This window comes from Arvicanthis niloticus, chromosome 22 (genome assembly GCF_011762505.2).
Source record: "Arvicanthis niloticus isolate mArvNil1 chromosome 22, mArvNil1.pat.X, whole genome shotgun sequence".
NCBI classification, from domain to species: domain Eukaryota; kingdom Metazoa; phylum Chordata; class Mammalia; order Rodentia; family Muridae; genus Arvicanthis; species Arvicanthis niloticus.
The window spans coordinates 16,382,313-16,402,124 of record NC_133429.1 but is presented as its reverse complement, the minus strand read 5'-3'; the positions used below and the strand labels follow the sequence as shown (position 1 = coordinate 16,402,124).

The 19,812-nt window shown below is 39.5% G+C and overlaps 1 protein-coding gene and 1 non-coding gene across 4 annotated transcripts in view; both read left to right on the top strand.

Moving 5' to 3' along the window:
- Nedd1 (NEDD1 gamma-tubulin ring complex targeting factor) overlaps positions 1–16,705 on the top strand; it is a 51,647-nt gene extending 34,942 nt beyond the window's left edge. For all 3 annotated transcript variants that reach the window (XM_076919993.1, XM_076919992.1, XM_076919994.1), the window contains exons 7-15: positions 1,677–1,878; positions 2,238–2,433; positions 5,541–5,669; positions 7,629–7,676; positions 8,572–8,774; positions 9,830–9,986; positions 10,813–10,969; positions 14,693–14,759; positions 15,158–16,705. In XM_076919993.1, the coding sequence (XP_076776108.1) occupies positions 1,677–1,878; positions 2,238–2,433; positions 5,541–5,669; positions 7,629–7,676; positions 8,572–8,774; positions 9,830–9,986; positions 10,813–10,969; positions 14,693–14,759; positions 15,158–15,262 (1,264 nt within the window). In that variant the 3' untranslated portion in view covers positions 15,263–16,705. The remainder of the gene's footprint in view (positions 1–1,676; positions 1,879–2,237; positions 2,434–5,540; positions 5,670–7,628; positions 7,677–8,571; positions 8,775–9,829; positions 9,987–10,812; positions 10,970–14,692; positions 14,760–15,157) is intronic.
- On the top strand, positions 11,618–11,763 carry LOC143436506 (small nucleolar RNA SNORA79). Its single transcript, XR_013106476.1, has one exon. It is a non-coding gene; the product is annotated as a small nucleolar RNA SNORA79 (small nucleolar RNA).
- Positions 16,706–19,812: the final 3,107 nt, after the last annotated feature.

Here is a 19,812-nt window from a genome sequence, read left to right as displayed (position 1 = left end):
ATATCTCATTAACAGACATTTGTGACTTACACAAGCATCTGATCACTACCAAGGGGGTCTGATATTTGTACACTTGGTGTACCTAATATGATATTTTTCTTTGTTTTCTTACACAGGAAAGAATTGATACAGCCTAGACATTAGAGTACCTTTAGACAGTGAGTGGAGACAGAGAGAGAGAGAGAGAGAGAGAGAGAGAGAGACTGACTTCATTATACATCTTTATTTCAGCCATCTAAAGATTCTTTTGTAAAATGCAACTAAATATACCTTTAAAAAACAGTTTTAAATTGTTTTAAATTAATAACTGTTTTAAATTAATTAATTTTATTTTATTAATTAATTTATTTTCTGTATCAGAGTTTCTAAACTAGTTATATTCTGGCCTGGTGTTTCTGTCATGGAGTGCTGTCCTAAGCACTGTGATGCACTGTTTTACACTGAGCAGTGTTTCCGCACTGGCCTTGACCTCTCCCACTAAGCCCAGTGACATTTGCTGAGTCCTGATAGTCTGCAAACATTACCTGATATTCCTAAAAATGTTGCCCCTGCTTGGGTAGATGATCTTTGAACCATTCAAACCCTTCTTGTGTAATAACTGTGCTTAATTTAGAACAAAACAAAACAAAACAAAACAAAAAAAAAACCAAAAACCCAAGAAGAAGGAGGCTGTTAGCATTGTATTCAGTGCTAAGTAGTATTTAAAGATCCTGTCGAATGCTAACGTACGGGGAGATAGCAGAATTGGGCCTTGCTGCAGTGCTCCAGTAGTTAGTTACTGTGACCTGCTTCACTCTCTGCTCTTACAGCCTCTGTAGTCAGTAAGCCATTTTTCTTCTAGTACCAGATAGACAAGCAAAGAACAGGTCAGTATCCGTTGCCTGGCTGTGGTCTGGACAGATGAACTATGTTGTTTTAGCCTTTTGGTCAAGAGTTGCACAACTCAGAATAGAGTAGCATCTGCTCCTGTGAAAGGTCACAGTCCCCCCAGAGACAGGCGGGCCACTAAGTGGAAACTGGATATGTAGCGCCTGCTCAGCCCTGAGGCTGGTGCCTGTTGTCACACATGTTGTCAGAGAGTACTTAGTCCAGGAAACAAGAGGTCTACATGAAAAATGTAGGCTGCACAATTGTTTTTTTTTTTCTGACTTTTTTTATTGGATATTTTATTTATTTACAATACAGATGTCATCCCATTTCCCCTCCCTAGAACCCCCCATCCCGTCCCCCCTCCTCCTTTATGCTTTTATACCATTTTAATTGCATGCAAGTATTAAGGTCAGTTCTAGGTTGAGGAGGAACTAGCAATACAATAGATGCAAATAGTCAAGGAACAAGCAAGACAATAAACCCAGTTAGTCAAAGAAAATGCAAGGCAATAAACCCAATTACTTGAACACTCCTGGGATCACTGTTTCTAAGGGCTTATCAGGGTGGCCAAAGTATCTGAGCCTACTTCCCTGTCCTAGCCCCAGGTCATTTTCATGTCTGAAGCCTACTTCCTTGTTCTATAGGCTGCAAAATTGTAATGTATGTAGAAAAACAGAGTGGAGTGTTGATTCTTTCCAGGTCATGCTGTTAGATGTCTGTAAGGCATACTCCAAAGTAGATGTGTCATATAAGCTTATACTCCTGCATATACTAATGTATTTGCATATTCTCCTCCTCCTCCAAAGGCTAGTGAAAACGTTAGTGGCTGACACTCCTCTGACTGCAGTAGATTTTATGCCGGATGGAGCCACTTTGGCTATTGGATCCTCCCGTGGGAAAATCTATCAGTATGACTTGAGGATGCTGAAATCTCCTGTGAAGACCATCAGTGCCCATAAGACATCTGTGCAATGTATAGCATTTCAGTACTCCACGTCTCTGACAAAGGTAAGATATTTTCTCTTCAACATTTTCTATTATCCTAGAGATTCCTAGCTCAAAAAATGAAAATTATCTCTTGTCAACTAAGCACAGCATTGTATTGCTTTATAGTTATTTTATATGGTAACATTATACTTTGTTTGAATATAAAGCCATTTGAGACTTGATTTTAAAATTACTTAGTATTTAATTCTTCTATGTAAGAATTTTAAAATGTGTTGTTTAGAGCAAAATCCAGATATAGCAGCAAGCTTCAGATTTATAAGAAGAAACATTGTCTTTAATTTAGTGAGGCACTTATAAAATATTAATGTTTATGATGACACATTAGTAACCTGAGCTTTTAAATATTCTGTTCCATTTAGGCAAGTTTAAATAAAGGCTGCTCAAATAAGGCCGCAGCAGTGAACAAACGGAGTGTTCCTGTGAGCAGCAGTGGTGGAGCCGCCCAGAATTCTGGAATTGTCAGAGAAGCATCCAGCCCTTCCATTGCGACAGTTCTCCCACAGCCCGTGACGACAGCTCTGGGCAAAGGAGCAGGGGCAGCTCAGGAGGAAGCAGGTAACTCGCCCGTGTCAGAGTCATCTGAGGGCTTCGTCTTTGCCCACAGTTAGCACTTTGCTTGAGAACCAGGACTCATTTGAGTACTTAGTACTTAGGCAAAACTTTGTAGTAGATACCATTGAAGAAGTGAACCGTGGTAGCTTTGCCTGGTGAAGGAGCTCTTGAGAGCACTCACTCTCTTCAGCTGACTTTGTGTTGAGAGAAAGAGTGGGTGACTGTAGCCATTTAACACTCCCTCAAACTGGTGGGTGGTCCCTACATCCTGAGCAGAGTGGGAACAGCAGTGCCGTCTGCTTGCTGTGACCTTACAGTTCGAAGAGTGACATGCAGAAGACAAGATGACGAGCTACTCAAGGTTCTTAATGTTTCATATCTCAAGATGAAAAGTAAGTCAGCTGGTAGAGTAGATATTTTGAAATGCTGAATAGTTGCCTGGCACACATTAAAGTATAGTTTTGTTAGCTGGAAGTTAGAGTGTCTGGGTGGTCTCTAACGATAATCTTGTTGACTCTGGTAGGCCACAGGAAGGTGCAGCGTAGTGGTGGTTTCTCTGCTCTTTGCCTCTAACAAGAACCACAGTCCATGAATTCTCAAAAACACCTTACACTCAGTAGTGACACAAGGACACTGACTTTTACGTTGCGGGCCAAGTAAACCTTGCTCCTCATTGTGAATTTACTACTTTTAAATAACAGCAGAACTTGGGTGTGTTGACTCTGGTAGTGTGGAATATATCAGTTTTCTGTGATGTTCTGTGTCATTCTTATAGAATAGTCACAACATACAGAGACATAACTAGGTTTTAAGAACTTGGAGACAAACACTTGGCTGTTTTCTTAAAAGAAATTATTTGTGAATTAAAATTGAATAATGTCTTCTAAAATGCTTAATTAACTGTATTATGAAAATTTGCCATGATTTTCATGACTAATTCTGCAATTTTTCTCTTATTCATGACTTTAAAAAATGAAAATGATGGTTTCTAAGCTGTGAAGCAGAGTGTCAGTTTTTAATAAACAGGTCTTCTCTAAGGATGACGACACTCATTAGCAAATGAAGACCTGGGTTTGATGGGCTACTTTTAACGACAGCTCTCTACAGTCTCAAGATTTCTGGCAAAAAGAAGTATTTGCTTTGTCCCCACAAACAGATTTCTGTTTATTTGAAGCAGCTGTCAGCTTATGGGGAAGTTTTACTCAGTGCTGAGCTCTTGAGCTCTGCCTTTGGCAAACTCAGAATTCATAAGCTTAGTCCCAGTTGTTTCCTTACCCTCTGTTGTTTTACATACACAGACACATCTTTGCTCAGCCTGCTTGCTGTGTGTGTGTGTGTGTGCCTGCAGGTGCATGTGTGCTGTGTGTATATGTCTGTGTATGTGTGTGTGTCTGAACACGCATCCGTGTAGGTACATATGTGTATGTCTGTATGTGTGTCTGTTTGTGTGTCTGTGCAGGTGCATGTGTGTTTTGTGCGTGCGTGCGTGCGTGCGTGAGTGTGTCTGCCTGTCTGTGCTGGTACATGTGTGCCTGACAACAGCTTTGGGTATCACATTCCTTATGGACTGACTGTCTGCTTTATTTTTGGAGTCAGGGTTTCTCACTGGCTTGGAACTTGCCTAGCTAGCTGGCCAGCAAGCTGTAGAGATCCCTGTACTGCCTCTGCCTCGCCCGCCATTGCCAGGACTGCAAGCACTTGCTTTTTTTGTTTTTCTTGTGGGGTCTGTCTGTCATCTTCAGGTTCTACTGCTTTTAGGGCAAGCACTTTTCTCACGGAGCCATCTGCAGGCCACTGCTGTCTCATTGTTTTCCACTTATACATGAAGATCACTTTTAACATTTAAGATAATTATGGCAATCAGAGAAAATGTATCTCAAGTGTCTGGCACATGAGACAGTAAGTGATAGAACAGTGATGTTGTAGTAGTCATAACCATGATGCTGACTTATTTTGAGGCTAATCTACAATTAATCTAAACTTTTAAAAATTCCTGTTTCTACTGGAGTTAACTGATTGAGTAATTGAAAAGAACCTCTATAATTTGTTGCTGATCCTCAGTTTAAGTAGGAAACAGCAATTTAAGAAGTGAAAAGTGAGGCTTCAGTACTATGCTTTTATGATACTCTCTGTTTTATTCATTCAAGTACATTAAAACCTAGAAAAAGGAGGCAGGCCCCTCCCTCCCCACGTGATCCGCTTTCATCCCAGTCCCTTGTAATCCCAGTTAACCCTGCAGTTCTGGCCTTGCAGTGCTCCTTCCCGCTGTGTGTCACTGCCAGGCTGGAGCCCCTGCTGCAAACACCTTCAGGGTTATAATATACAGGCGCTTTGGGTTTTTATCAGTTTGTTTTTAAGTTCATTTCCTTAGCCCAGCTTTGTCAGCTTTGGAAATCCAGTTGACTGTCATCTCTGGCTTCTCAGCTTCCATCTGAGACTGAGATGTCAAGTCAAGCTCCTTTTAAAATGTACAGCAGCATGCTGCCAGTCAGAAGCTAGAGTTCACCGCTAACACAGCAAGGTGGTCCTTATTCCATGTTTCCTCCCACAGAGCCTTAGCTCTAAAGCCACGAGCTGGCAAGCCCTTTGCCCCTGCCTGCTGCACGCTTTTCAAGCCTGGTACTCTCCTTCTTGATAGTACTGGACTGAGTTCTGAGTCCTTTAGTTGGGTGCTGCTGAGAGTAGGGAAAGTTAGGCTCCCACTGTTAATGGAAGAAGACTTTAGATGGGGTAAGAGGCCTGCTTTCTCTAAGATGGAGAGCAAAAGTTTGTTGTCTCTTGTAGTATGTTAGGCATCATGATGTCTGCTTTGTGGATTTGTTTTAGTCGGTTGTAGGCAATCATAAGCATAACAAACATAGATTGTATTTAGTATACTTTAAGAGGGCAGCAGAAGCATATTAATGATTTTATAAACCTTCCAGTGAAGTGTTGTCTGTGAATAAATGACTTTAGAAAAGCCCTTCACTGACATACTCTGCTGCTTTTCTTGATGCTTATTATAAACTTGCAACAGTGTGGGTGATGTTCATTTTAGAGTCTAACTTCTGATGTCAGCAGCTATTTACATGGATATACAAAAACTGACTCTTGTATCTAATTCTTCCAAGGTTTGGCTCGCAGCAAAAATACAGATATTTTATCTAAGGAAACAGATCCTGGAAAAAGTCAAGATTTCTCCAGCTTTGATGATACTGGGAAAAGTAGTTTAGGTGACATGTTTTCACCAATTAGAGATGGTAAGTGTGCTCAGATTGGGACCCAGTCTCTTGCAGCTGTTAGCTGTGGGTCTGAATCATACAGTGGTTTGTTCTGGATCTTTTCTTATTTGATATGTGAGAAGTTGGCATGTTCAAGCAAATTCTGGTCATTGTACATGGGTCCAATCCCCACCACCGTCAAGAGGGGATCCACCCAGGGTCTTTTGTGTGTTAAGCTAGTACTAAGGGAGTTTCTGCCATTATAAACAGTCTTTGACTTGTATCTGCTTCAGATAAATCCCTAAAATCTTGGTTGTCCGGTATACAAAAATAGGAATTATTAGTATTTACTTGGTATTTATTTGGTTTTCTCATGGCTAGGTAAGAGATTGCCTCTTCTTGTGCACTTGTGTATGATAGTTTCGGGTGTTATATTATCTCTGCCAATACCCTTTAGAAGTCACTGCTGAGAAGAAACCTTGTCACCTTGATGCATGGACACAATGTATATCATTGTCCAGCTGAGCCTTTTCAGTTCTGCTGGAGCTCACAGTCCTTAATGGGATGGTTTCCCTGCTAATAGCACTCTCAGTGATCCAGGCAAATATCTGAAGAGCAATTTGACAGTTAAATTATTCATGTGTTCTGACCAATTAATTCCATTTCTACCAATTTACCTCAAAATAATCACAGACATCTGTAAGATTTGTATGTTTACAGATTTATTTATAATATTGAAAAACCACAGAGACTCTAAATGTCCACAGTAGAGGGCTTAAACACACACACACACACACACACACACACACACAACTTCTGTAACTTTTGGATATTTAAGAGGGACTTTTTAATGAGCAGCCCAGCTTTTCCTTTAGTTGCTGCATCATCTTTCAAATGTAAAATTTGAGGTGTATGTCTCCATTGAGGCTTTTTGTTTGTTTGTTTGTTTGTTTTTATTTATTTATTTTTTTTGAGACAGGATTTCTCTGTGTAGTAGCCCTGGCCACCCTGGAAATCTCTGTAGACTAGGCTGGCCTTGAACTCAGAGATCTGCCTGCCTCCGCCTCCTGAGTGCTGAGATTAAAGTCGTGTGCTGCCACCACCCAGCTAAGAGGCTTCTTAATTTAAGGAAAATGTAAACAAACATAATGCTTGTTTTTTTTGTTTTTTGTTTTTTTTTTTTTAACTAGAAATTGGTTTTAATTTCAAGGGTGAAATTCTCTAAGGAAAAGGCTTAATCTCTGTTTCTTCATCTGTTAAATAAAAATAATTTTATATTAAGACGAACTCATGAATTTTGTGTGTTAGGGGTATTGACATCTAAGCTCAACTGAGCCGTTGCCTAACACACAAATCTGGTGCGCTCAAGAGAGAGAGGGTTGGAGGGGGCAGGTAATCATGTGCTTATTGGCCATTTGTATCTCTGGTGTATTTATAGTGGCTTTTGCCCATTCTTCTGTTGATATGTTAACGTTCAGTTCACAGTTATGTATTGGTAAATGAATAACTATAATATTGCAGTAGTCTGTGATTGAAGTTAGTATCAATAAAGCCACATGTTTTTGTAACATTGTAATACTTGTAAGATATTCTTATTTCAATTAACTACCCAAACAATTTCATGAGACAATCAAGGCATTATCTCTAGTGTAAACATACAAAAATTGAAGTTTAACCGTATTGGAATCTTCCCCCAAATCAGAAAGATACCAAATAGAATAAGGGAAACTGGGTTGTTGGATGCCAGCACCTACTTTTGGGCTTGTTCATGCGATGCTGTCTCCTTACATGACCATGGGATTCTGTGGGAAGTAAAAGAAGAGTCTGGTGTTGGTGTCTGGCCTCACTTGTGCTCAGGAGTGTGAGTCTCTGCCCTCTGGGGAGAGCGAGCAGGAAGCCCAAGTTGCCTTAGCCTCTTATTTGCATTTTTAAAAATTTTTAAACTGTATTATAAAAATTTGCAATAAAAAGTTACTTTTTTTTTTTATTTTATTATAGATGCTGTAGTCAACAAAGGAGGTGATGAATCTGTAGGCAAAGGAGATGGTAAGGAATCTTGGGAAGTATCTTCATGAAGATAAGCAGCACGTTGTACCTCCTACCTCGGCCCCTGTAGCTTTAGATAGCAAGCACTTGCCAGCTCACTGTCTCGTGGCGTTAAGCATCAGTGGCCGGATGCCGTTCGTTCCTTGGCTCCCGGTCTCTCCTTTCTTGATACTTCAGTTAAGGAATGGGCCAGAGCTGCATTCAGCTCTGCTTCCAAACTCATTCGTGTGGCTTTTGACTGGAGAGACCAGTTTCTTCCCCCTTGGGCATCCTCTCTGAATTGAAAACAGCAGCTGCTTCCCTCCTAGTGGACAGTGAGATCAAGGGCAGCTGAGAGAAGCCAGACTAACTGATCTTGGAAGTGACAGCACACCCTTTAGCCATAAAGGTTGGTCCTTCCCTTGGTCTGACTTGGGTGCACTGAGGGGAATGTGCACAGCGTGGGAGCCAAAGGCAGGGATTCTCAGGTCATCTTACAGGCTGCCACAGACCCATACAAATTACAGCTCTTCGCTTATCGAAAGCTAGTGCTGCCTCAGTCACTGATTGTGGTTTGTAGTTGTTAAAGTCTTTCCACAAGGGAAGGAACTTTTTAAGACACTCTTGCCATGTAGGCCAGGCTGTCCTGTGTAAGGCTCCCGAGCACATCACAGCTGCTGGACACATGTTCTTCTAAAGGCTCACCATACTTTCAGATAGGAAGTAGTGTCAGGATCGAACAGATGCAACCCTCCAATCCACACCATTTTAGCTGAGAAGTCAGTCAGCTAGCCTTCCGAGGCCAGATCCCCCATCTTTTGCCAAATGTTTTGGCATTATTTTAAGAAAGTGCTTGTACCCAGTGTTTAAAGTTGGTAGACATTTTATGTGTGTGGTGTTTCCTTTCCTTTCCCAGGCCTTGACTTTCTACCACAGCTAAACTCAGTGTTCCCCCTGAGGAAGAATGCAGGCACCTCCAGCACGCTGGTGCTGCACTCCAGCCCTCTTAATATCCTCATGGGATCTTCAGGGAAAGAAGAAAGCGAAAGCCATGAGCTGTCAGCCGAGTCTAAGAGAGCATACCTAGGAAAGCAGGAACCTAAGGACTCCTTGAAGCAGGTATCCACCTGAAAGGAATACCCAGCATAAGGGCTAGCACTCAAGGGGTGACCGCCAGTATATGTGTCTTAATTATTAATGTCTTGTACTTACTAGGCAGGAAAATAGTTTTAAATCTTGATGCCAGTTTTTAATAACTGAAGAACAGTTCATAGCCTGTCAAACCTTGTCTGTGTTACAGATAACCGCACATCTACAAAAGAATACCTCATAACTGAATATTTTTTTGAGGAGAAATAATTTTTATTCTTACGAAAGCAAGGGAAAGAATAAACCTCATGTTAAAATAGAGAAAAATCAAATTAAAATAGTGTTTATTATAACCTTATATCTGTACATTCTTCATTCTTGTTGAAGAAAAGAAATTTCCAGCTAATTCTTACTTCTGAGAAGTAAAGCTAAAACACTGGGGAATGGGTTTTTATGCATTTCATTTTCAGTTCACTGGGTCTGCTTGAGTACAATTCTGATTTCTTAAGAAGACATAAAAGAGATGTAGAAAAGGGGGAAAGTTCCTTTAAAATATATTTCTACTGTAGCTCAAAGCAAGCTGGTGAACAAGTGGTTCTTAGTGTTAGAGCAAATCTGAGGTTGTTCAGAATGACTAAAGGATTAGCACCTTGAAGTCACAGGTCATATGGAGGTCAAGTCTGTAGGTATTCAAATTACAGTGTTTGTTTTCTTATTTACTTTTAAAACTACAAGATAAAAGAGAATCAAGTCAGAAGTACCAAAATGTCTTTAGTTTTCAGTATTTCCATCTAGGTACCACATGTAAGTCAGAGTTCTCTTCTCTCCCCTCCTTCCTCTTCCCAGGGATTTGCATTTTCGAGTGTAGTCAACAAGTACTTAGTAATTTAGCTTTTTGTAACATTCACGTTTTTGATTAACGTGCTTGCTGTGCTGCTCGCACTAGCTCCTTCTCAGTCCCTCTCTGTTCTTCATTTTCCTGACCCTGCCTGTTGGGAGAAAGCAGTGAGAGCTAGATACAGAGTTTGTGGGTGATAGAATAATATAAGAAATGTATTAAAGTGACTGTTTGTTTTAAATACAAGTTTACAAAGTTGATCTCCTCTGGTGCTGAACCTGGAATTGTAAATACCTGTCCATCGGCTAACCAAGCGAGAAATCTTGAAAAATTTGAAAAGCTAGATAAAGATATCGAAGCCCAGTTGATACATGAACCCTCAGTCAACGGATCCTCAACTCCAGGTAAGCACATTGAACGTCCTTAGGTTTGAAATGTGCAGTTGGAAAGGTCCCTGCTTATTTCGCTTTTAAGGAATAAATGGAATAACCATGGACTAGATAACGCTAAAGGAGTGCGTTCATAGACAGCTCACCAGCATGACTTCTCCTTCTTATTAGGAGCATGAGTGCTTAAATCCATCAACCTTGATTTGATTGTTTGATATGAGCCTCATTCTCAATCCAGTATATAAGGGCTTGATTTAACTCAGTGTGCATAATGAAGAAAGGCTTTTTGGAAAGGCTTGGGTAGTACCTGAAAATTTTGTATCAGGTTTTATTGTTAGAGTTTATGCCATAGACACATAAGACTCAGTTGCATTTAAGGAAGCTGAGCTGGTCTCTCAGAGAATCAGCCTGTTCAGAAGATCTCTTTACAGAGAGGTGGTTCTCCATTTGTTAAAGTCTAAGGCTTTGCCAGTGGCAACAGCTTCAAGCCTGTGTTCCTCCTGTTTGGTTTCAGTAGTCGCCGTTTATCTGGTTTGTGGTACGGCTTGTCACATACATCTTTCATAGGAGGAAGCAGTTCAGGGCTTCTTCAAGATTAATCCCTCTGTCATGGGTTATTACATTAGACAGTTGGCAGTTTATATATACAGATAAATGACTATTAGAAATAATGTCATAGAAAGTTTCTAAAATTTGTACTCCAGACAGTGGGTTTTTCTAAATGTCATAGGAACACTGTTCTTTTGCAGTTTCCGAAGTCTTTCTTTACCAAATCTTATTTAGAAATGCTTGATGTCTTTTAGTCCAAGGTAACTATCAATAATCTCTCCATTCATTTTAGTACCAAAGGCAGCGTCCTCCGTCACTGCTGGAGTAGCCAGTTCACTGTCAGAAAAAATAGTCGACACCCTTGGGAACAGTCGGCCGAGTGCACCGCTCTCCTCTGTCCAGATCCGCTTCATACAGAACATGATCCAAGAAACCCTGGATGACTTCAGGTAGCACCCAGAGACTGCTTATCCCCTAGCCACTGAGTTTGTCTTTACCTGTGTGAAGCCAGACCCGGAATTCACCTTGGTAATTCGTACATGTGTCGAGGTTGTGATGACCACAAAATCAGAAAACATGAATTTTGACCTTTGCGTACTACAGTATGGAGAGGCACATTTGTCAACCTGATGGAGAAGTCTAGTGTGCAGCGTGCCCTTGCAGATTGTGTCTGAGTCTTCAGAATGGGGGCAGGTTTTTATATACTCAAATGTTGTTCTTATGTCCAATACTTAGAGATCACCTTAAGTGCTCTATAGCAAGTGATGTGAGAAACAGACCTTTGTGCCTGTTTTAGATTTTGTGTGGGAGGGAGCATTTGTCTCTGCACCCATGTGAAGGTCAGATTGCGGGGTCAGTTCTCTTTTTCTGCTGTGTGGATTCTAAAGATGAAACTTTAGTCTCCAGGCTTGGCAGCAAGTGCCTATAGCTATTGAGCCACCTCACCAGGCCTGAAAGACACCTTTTAAATGTACTTCTAAATGTTTTTAGATAGATGACTTCAGGATGTTACAAATAAGAATGTATGTAGATATAAATCTTTCTATAACTTAACTTTGTTCTTTCTACCATTTGAATTTTCATTATAAAGTTATGTTTGATGACTGTTCCTCCTGTTAACTTTAGGCATGGCACTAGGATTTTAGGTCATCATAAATTAAAATAGATTTTTTTCACTCAGAGAATATTAAGATAATTGGGATTATCTCTATGTATCCTCTGAAACATAGAGGATCAAACAATAAATATTAACATGTGTTCTAGAACATTACTGCTTCATTTTCATGGTTATTTCAGGGTTTGGAAGTTATTTTCAGTCACTGGTGGTTTTTTATGAGATTTTTCTCCCCTTTCTAACCTGTAATTTTTTGGATTTTAATAAGAAGAAAATTGGAGATACATAGTTTTTTAATTGGTGCACATTTTTTAATGTTTAAAATATTTTTAAATATACTTTTAAATATTAGAGATTTTCTTTTTGAAGGATTGTCTTTGTAATAATAATGTTGTGCCTAGTTTATATATGTATCAGACATTAATACAGAAGTGGGAATCTTCCCACAGTGACCATTGTTTCTTTAGAATAAGTACATTGTATCCTATTGTGATGTGTGTTTGTTTAATGTGAATCAGTTCATTCATGAATGGCAAATAGGGTACTGCAGACAGTGCAAGGGACTTCTGTCATGTAACAGCAACTGGACTAAAGTGGATATATGAACGCAGCGAATCTGGCCATCTCCTGCTTTCTCATAGCTTGCTGTGGTGGTTGGTCGGTTCTTGTTTCCATCTCTGGGCATGCTGCCCTTTCATCTCTTAATGCTGCATTCTCAATCTCTTGTTCTTTCTCCTTCCATTAAGTGGCCATTTATGGCCTGATAGGAAAACTGGATAACAGCTAAGTCTAGAGCAGTTTTCTCCAGCAAATTTCGGAAGGTATCACTGAAGAGACGTTTATTTTACTCTGAAGTACATGGGAACAGCATGAGAAGAGACATGGTCATAAATTCTAGGAGTGTCCACAGAGAGGAGGAACTACCCAGACACGAGAGAGGAGGGTAGTGTTTATGAAGGCCTAAACATAGTTAATAGGACATGGTAGTACTTATTGCCTCTTTCTTGTACAAGCATCCGAGTGTCAGTTCACTGATGTCTGCTGATTCTAGAGATGTGGGCTCAGGCCTTCCTTTCAGCCAAGAAGGCTCTGAGTCCTAGGTAGAGTCTGCTTTGCAGCTGAGCCACCACCTCTTTGCATTATCAAGGCTTCCTTTACTAAGTCTGTTCCTGGCTTTCTGTGCCTTAGGCCCTAGTAGCTCAGGGTTTCTAAGTTAGTTGCTCTGCCTCTAACTTAGAAACTTCCAGTAGGTTATATACAGCTACCCCGTCATTGTGGGCACAGAAGGGACAGTGCCGAGGTACTTGGTCATGTCTCTAGCTCTCATGGCTGCTCCTCTCAGTTGACCTTGAATATCTATAGAAATCTCAGCTCATTCTCTTCAGCTTCTCACAGGGAGTTTCTCCTGCACATGCTTGGTCTAGAAGCTTGGGCCTTTTCTCCCAGGAAGAATTCCTCCTTTCTTTGACTTGAGTTTAAATTTCTTTGTATTTGCAACTGTGGATAATTTTAACAGTTAACGTTTTATAGACTTATTCTTGCCATTGAGAGATGGCATCATAAGTGATCTTTTAGGATTTACATCTGTCAGGCAGCTCCCTTTTTTTTTTTTTGTAGTCGCTGGGTTTAGGTTTTCTTAGAGCTTCCCTTTATTCCTCCGATTTAACCTTTGCCCTTGTGGGACAGCAGCCGAACGTCTGGAGTATTCACTCCATCTATTTATCTTGGGGGGTCTTGGTTTATCAACACTCCATGGATGTCCAGATGCCCTCTGCTCCTCAGCTGCTACTTTATCTTTGCTCTCCTGCCATCCAGCCCAGTGCAGGAACTCACACGTGTCCCCTGCAGGAACTCACACGTGTCCCCGACACATCGGTGCATTCGGCTTGCTTTGCTTTAGACCTGTCCTCTTAGGGATCTTGAGCCTGTTGAGCCTTTTCATCTTGACTTTCTTGGTAGTCATATGCTCTTAACACTCCCCTACCTATCTCAACTGCCAGGCCCGTTTCACCCCAGCCTCGTTCTCCATCCTGAAATAAATACACATGCGGGATGAGGAAGCAGAAGTAAGTATGGACTTGATGTAGAAGTAGGACTTTTCTTTTGTGTAAGACCGTAACTTTAGAAACCCTGGCCATGTTAGTATGCTCTGATGCCTTTTTCTTTCCATTGCCTTCAGTTGTATTCCTGGCAGCTGCACCAAGGCCCAGTGCACGGTCAGCAAGCACTACTAGTTTGCTTCCAACCCTTTTAATACCTTCATTTTTATTTTAAATGTATAAATTTTAATTCTTCTCAGTTTAAAATTCTTCTATTTATTTAATATTGTACTGGAAGACAGACAGAATGCTGGGACTTAGATGTATTAGGCACATGTTCTATCACTGAGCTATATCCCAAGCACAGTACACAGATATACTTTTAAAGAAAAGCATTTCTTTGCTCTATAATCTTCAGAGGACTTAAGATTTTCTGCAAGCATTAAGCAGTAACATCATATGGGAACACATGGTAAGCCTCTGTGAATTGATGTTGTATGTTGTGTGTACTGTCATTTTATTATCATAGTTACTAACTTTTATTCAGTGTTAACTAGTTAGAGCCAATCAAATAGCCCCTTTATATTGGCAGTCCTCTCTCAGTAGCTAAGACTTTGACAATGAGTGTACCTTGAAATCTATGGGCGTTCTGACTTGCCTAGAAGCCCCTCTCTCCAGTGAGCCTGTCTTTAAGAAGGGTGTAACACAGTGAGAGATGCAGAGGAGGACAGCCAGAGCTGACAGCCTGTTCAGCCTTCTGTGTAACAATGGATGAATTAGAACTGCTTTGTCTTCATTTCTTCATCAGCAAAATGCCTGTTACATTGTGGAGATTAACCAGTTCCTAAATTTTGAAGTAAAGGAATCAGTGTTCTGCCATTCACACAGCAAACATCACTGGTACATTGGTAAACCTGTGGTTAACATCTGTTCATTTAAACAGTGAACATGCTTTGTGAGTGAGTGATCTAAAACTGTAACATTGTTCCAGTTCTAACAGGGATTTATTTTCTTTCTAGGGAAGCTTGCCATAGGGACATTGTGAATCTGCAAGTGGAAATGATTAAACAGTTTCATATGCAACTGGTATGTACAGTGAATAGTGCCCTAAAGAGTGTAAAAGGGTGAGGATCTGAGAAGAATTCATGAAAACATGGTCCATCTTTATTTAGTTGTTACCGCTAGTTGCTAATATAAGTAAGTAGAATTTGGGATGTTTTAACAAGTGAAGCTGATCTCAGCTACACATGTGCTTTTTAACTTGTAAAAGTTGAGGCTTTTTTGATGAGTAAACAAAAAGATTCCCAAAAGTGTGACTATAAATCTCCCCGATATTTAATTTCTCTTGCAGTCTTTCTGGTTAGGTCCAAGGAAGACCGTTTAGCTAGATAATTAAGCATTGGAGTGGCAGCTCAATGCATGTAACACTGCTTGCTGTGTAGTGTGAAGAGCCCGTGATTTAAGATGCATGTTCCCTTTTCCAGAATGAAATGCACTCTTTAATGGAAAGATACTCAGTGAATGAAGGCTTAGTGGCTGAGATCGAAAGGCTGCGAGAAGAAAACAAAAGGCTGCGAGCCCATTTCTGAAGACTCAGGACACCTTAATTTGCCATGAGTCAGGAGGTCTCTGGTAACTAAAACACACAGAATCAGTGTTGTCCACATGGCCTTGAAAATGGATATTGCAGCGTGCACTATTCCATCTCTGTCAGACATATTTATATTTTTATATTAAAACTGCTCAGAATACCATCTTCCTAGTGGGGAGGTCAGCAGGATCGTTATTTTCTGAATGCCTTAGCCATACACTAAGTGCCCTTTTCCTAAAAGAAGAAAATTTTCGTAAGAATAGGTTTATGTTTTGTAAATGACTTTTTAAAACAGATATATTTTTGATGGACAAATTGTATTCCAAATTTTTTTAGGTATCCAACGTTTAAAACCTTGGTATACCTTCTATTTTATGAAGAGATAATTTTAAAGTGGCAATTGGATTTTTTCACAGTTTAGTAATTATTTTGTTAACATAATGACATCAAGTATGCCTTATTTATTTAGTGTATATGTAATACATTTTGGAACTTTGCGTTGTACAGATACATGGTACTTTTGTTCTGGTTACCTAACTTTACATATGAAAAACTTTGAAGGGTTTGGAAGACTCAAGGGCTATAGATCTGCTGATTGTCTAATGAATTAACGATGTGCAAAATCATAAGATTATCATCACCGTGACTCAACTTAGGATCAGTGAAATTTTCTTGTTAGACACTAAATATTACAATATTGTTGCCATTTTTTTCTCACAAGTGAAAGGCATAGATTATCTCTTCTGTGTTGTGTACCATTAACTTTCTCTAATTACAGTGTATTGTAAACAGCACTTTCTATCGTTAGCCTTATGATAATATTATTTATAAAGGTTCATCATGTAAAGAATTTACACGTTGTCAGCACTGGCCGTGTTCATCTGCTTGCTGTGATCCACACTTTGAGAGGGTTGGATTAGGGGGCTACTCACCCGTTTATATTCTTGTTGCCTCTTGCCCAAAGATTTCAACTGTATATTTTATATATAGATCTGTTACCCACTTTTACTTTCCAGGATCAAGATGTTTACTAAAATGTAGCTTAGATTACTCACTTTATGTGTTTTTAAAGAGATGGAAGCTGTGTGTATTTAATAAATATAAAGCTATGAATAATTATCTCCAAAAGTGGAACAGGAGTAGGACTTTTCCCAAGTGACTCAGAAAGTCTCTGTGTATTAGGTTTCTGTGGTCTTTTCTTGGCAGATGTGGCTGCATTATGACTTGTAACAAGTCCCCTTATATGTCACTCAAACAATGTTAGCATGCAGAAGTCCTTTGTCTATATACTACATTTTAATCTATTAATATTTTCCTACTTACTTTTTCTATAGGTGTATATATTGTGTTTAAAAAGGGGTCTGATAGAACATGTATATCGGTGAAACATTTGTCATGGATTTAAGCACTTAGTACAATAAATTTTTGTATTCAAAATGTAGATAGTCTGAGCTTGAACCTTTCACCTCTAGCTGAAATGGAGTAAGAAGGGGACTTAACCTTCCCTCTGGGAATTTGAAAACAAAAGATAAGATTGTTACTAATGCACAGCCACAAAATAGTACCCTCTCCCTCTCCCCTTCACCCTTTCCTTCCCTCTCCTCCCCCTGTTCCCTCCCCTCTTTCTCCCCTCCCGTTCCTTTCTCCTTGCCCTCCCTCTCTGTCATCTCCATCTTCTCTTCCTCTTAAATAAATAAATCCTTAAAAATTGTGGAAACCATACAGTGTGTTATTTGTAGTTGCATGATAGCATCAAAGCTTATCTTAGAAAAGGAAAGACCCCTATAATTAGTGAACTCAGGTTCTACCTGCAAGTAAAAGGATATGTATTCCTCAATATAAGAAAAAGAAAGGAAAGAATTCAATGGAAAACAAAATCAATTGGCAAAAATAGTAAAGTGTACAGTAGTTCTTAGTAATAAAACCCATAAGCCACCAGCTACGCTACTGAGAAAACCAGACTTAAATGATCAATATTGGAAGTGAAAGGAATTGCCTATTCTGCAAGTATTTCTCCATCTTGTGCATAGGTGTGCACAGACACACACAAAGCTAAGTATGAAAACTAATGAATTATTTCAGATATTTAAAGAAAACATCCAGTACTGAACAAGTGCTTGTAGTATTATGAAACCAGGGTGTGATACCCAATTCACGAAGGCCAGCAACACTCTGCTACTCAAAGGAGACGGCATCCTGACAATCCCACATCACATTTTAATAGTTCAAATTCAGTATATTAAATTATTTAGGAAACATCTCAAAAATGCAAACTTGGGATAACAAGGCAATCTAAGAAAAGACTCTCACAGAGCAGACATTCTTTTCATAGTTGCAGAAGTGTTTGATAAAGCCAGCATTCACTCCTGTTAAAGCCCAGGTACAAGTAAGTATATAAAAGCCTCATTTCTATGTGAGCAGCATTTAATAAGAAAGTTAAATGCCACTTAGAATAGCATAAAAACATGAGTTAGTGAGGGATAGATTTGATAAAAGACCTGTGCTCTCCAACGAGAAGATAAACTTCACAAGTGTGGCATGCACATAGGGTTGAAAGCCTCAGTACTGAGAAATGTCTGGATATGTGAAAATATGTGTCCAATATGTGAAAATATTTGAATAACCAAACAATCTAGGAAAAATAGCACTTTATAGCATTCATGTTTCATATTTCCTCATTAAAAGGTATAACTAGCCAAGATAACAGATAAGTGTAAATATAATCACATCAATAAGTTTTAATAAAGTCTAGAAGTAGATTCTCATTTTGGTACACACACTCATACATATGTTATGGGCAGCCCAATGGAAATGACACAAGTTTATAGCCAATTGAGAGTCTTTGTTACAATTGCCTAGGACCACACTCAGGTATTTAGAACTCAAGTATAGCACTGGGCATTTAGAGTAAGGGGTTTTTAAAGGCAAAAACCACATCCTGACATCCCATTTGGTATCTCTAGGAGGAGGTTTTGCACAAGCAAGCAGTTTAACAGAAGCTAAGATAAGCAGCTGAAGGGCAAGGTTTCGCTCAAGCAGACAGTTTATCAAAAGCTAAATTAAGTTATCTGGGGCATCTTAACCTTGGGTTTTTAGAATAGAGTTGGATAATTTTCCATGGGGCTTTCCATCAAGGAGACCAAATTCTAGTTAAACCTAAAATGGCCCTCAGCAAGTATACAAGATTCAAGAACCTCAGCACTGTCTAGACCTGTCATACATGTTCATCAACTGATTTTTGACATAAACCAACCAATAAAGTTTATACTTTGTTTTTTTGGAATAAGTAGATAGCTGGAATAAAAATTGTGAGACATGCTTTGTATTATATAAAAGTTAACCAAAATAGATTAAACTAAATCAAAATTTTAATTAAGGTTCTAGAAGACAATATCAGGTAGAAAATGTTGAGCTTAGCAGTTTTGTATATGTCAACAGATAAAACTTTGAAAGAAAAATGATTAACCTGGACTTGGGCAAACAATTGATACATTCTTTTAAAAATTGATACATTCTATAAAAAAATAGTACAAAAGAGATTCAGAAGACAGGCATGATAGAAAAATGCCATTGAGTATCTTGTACTCCACACATAATGAAGGTAGAAAAGTAACATGTTTTAAAATGGGCAAATGATTGAGACAGGCATTTTGACAGTGATGGTGGGAAGGCTGTGAGTGGGAAAACCTGTAATCTCAGTCCTCGAGAAATTCAGACCAAGCCAGGAGATGCCATTGCATGTTCATTTAACTACTGAGAGCTAGAAATAGGGTTTTATCCTGTGCTGATGTCTTAGTTAGGTTTCTATTGCTGTGAAGAGACAACAGTAATCATGGTAACTCTTATAAAGGAAAACCTTTCATTTGGGCTGACTTACAGTTTCAGAGATTTAGTTCACTATCGTCATGGCAGGAAGAACAGCAGTGTGCAGGCAGACATGGTGCTGGAGGAGCTGAGAGTTCTACATCTTGATTCACAGGCATCAGAGGGAAATTGTGTCATACTAGCTGTGTAGCTTGAGAATAGAAACCTCAAAACTCGCCCCCACGGTGACATACTTCCTCCAAGAAGGTTACACTTCCTAATAGTGCCACTTCCTATGGGCCAGCATTCAAACACGGGATTCTCTATAGGGGCCATACCTATTCAAATCACCACAGTTGGTAAGGAAGTGGGACAGCTGTGAGTTTTATGCTCAGAATACAGAATGGTATAGTCACTCTAGGGAACATTTTTAGCCGTTTCCCCTGTCACCCACCAGTCATGTGACTCAGCCATTCTATTCCAGACACTTAAACAAAACTTGCACGGGAATGGTCACAACAGACCTATTGGAACATCCAAAGTCTAGAAGGCATCCAAACACTAGACAATAAGTAAATGAATAAACAAATCAGTATGTGGAATGGAGCTCCACCAGCTATCTGAAGAGAAGAACCCTAACATAGAATAATGTGGATTAGACACAAAAATATATGGGTAGAAACCGGTGCTATGTTGCCATGTGTAGTACTAGAACATGCAAATGTACTCTGGCACCAGTCAGTG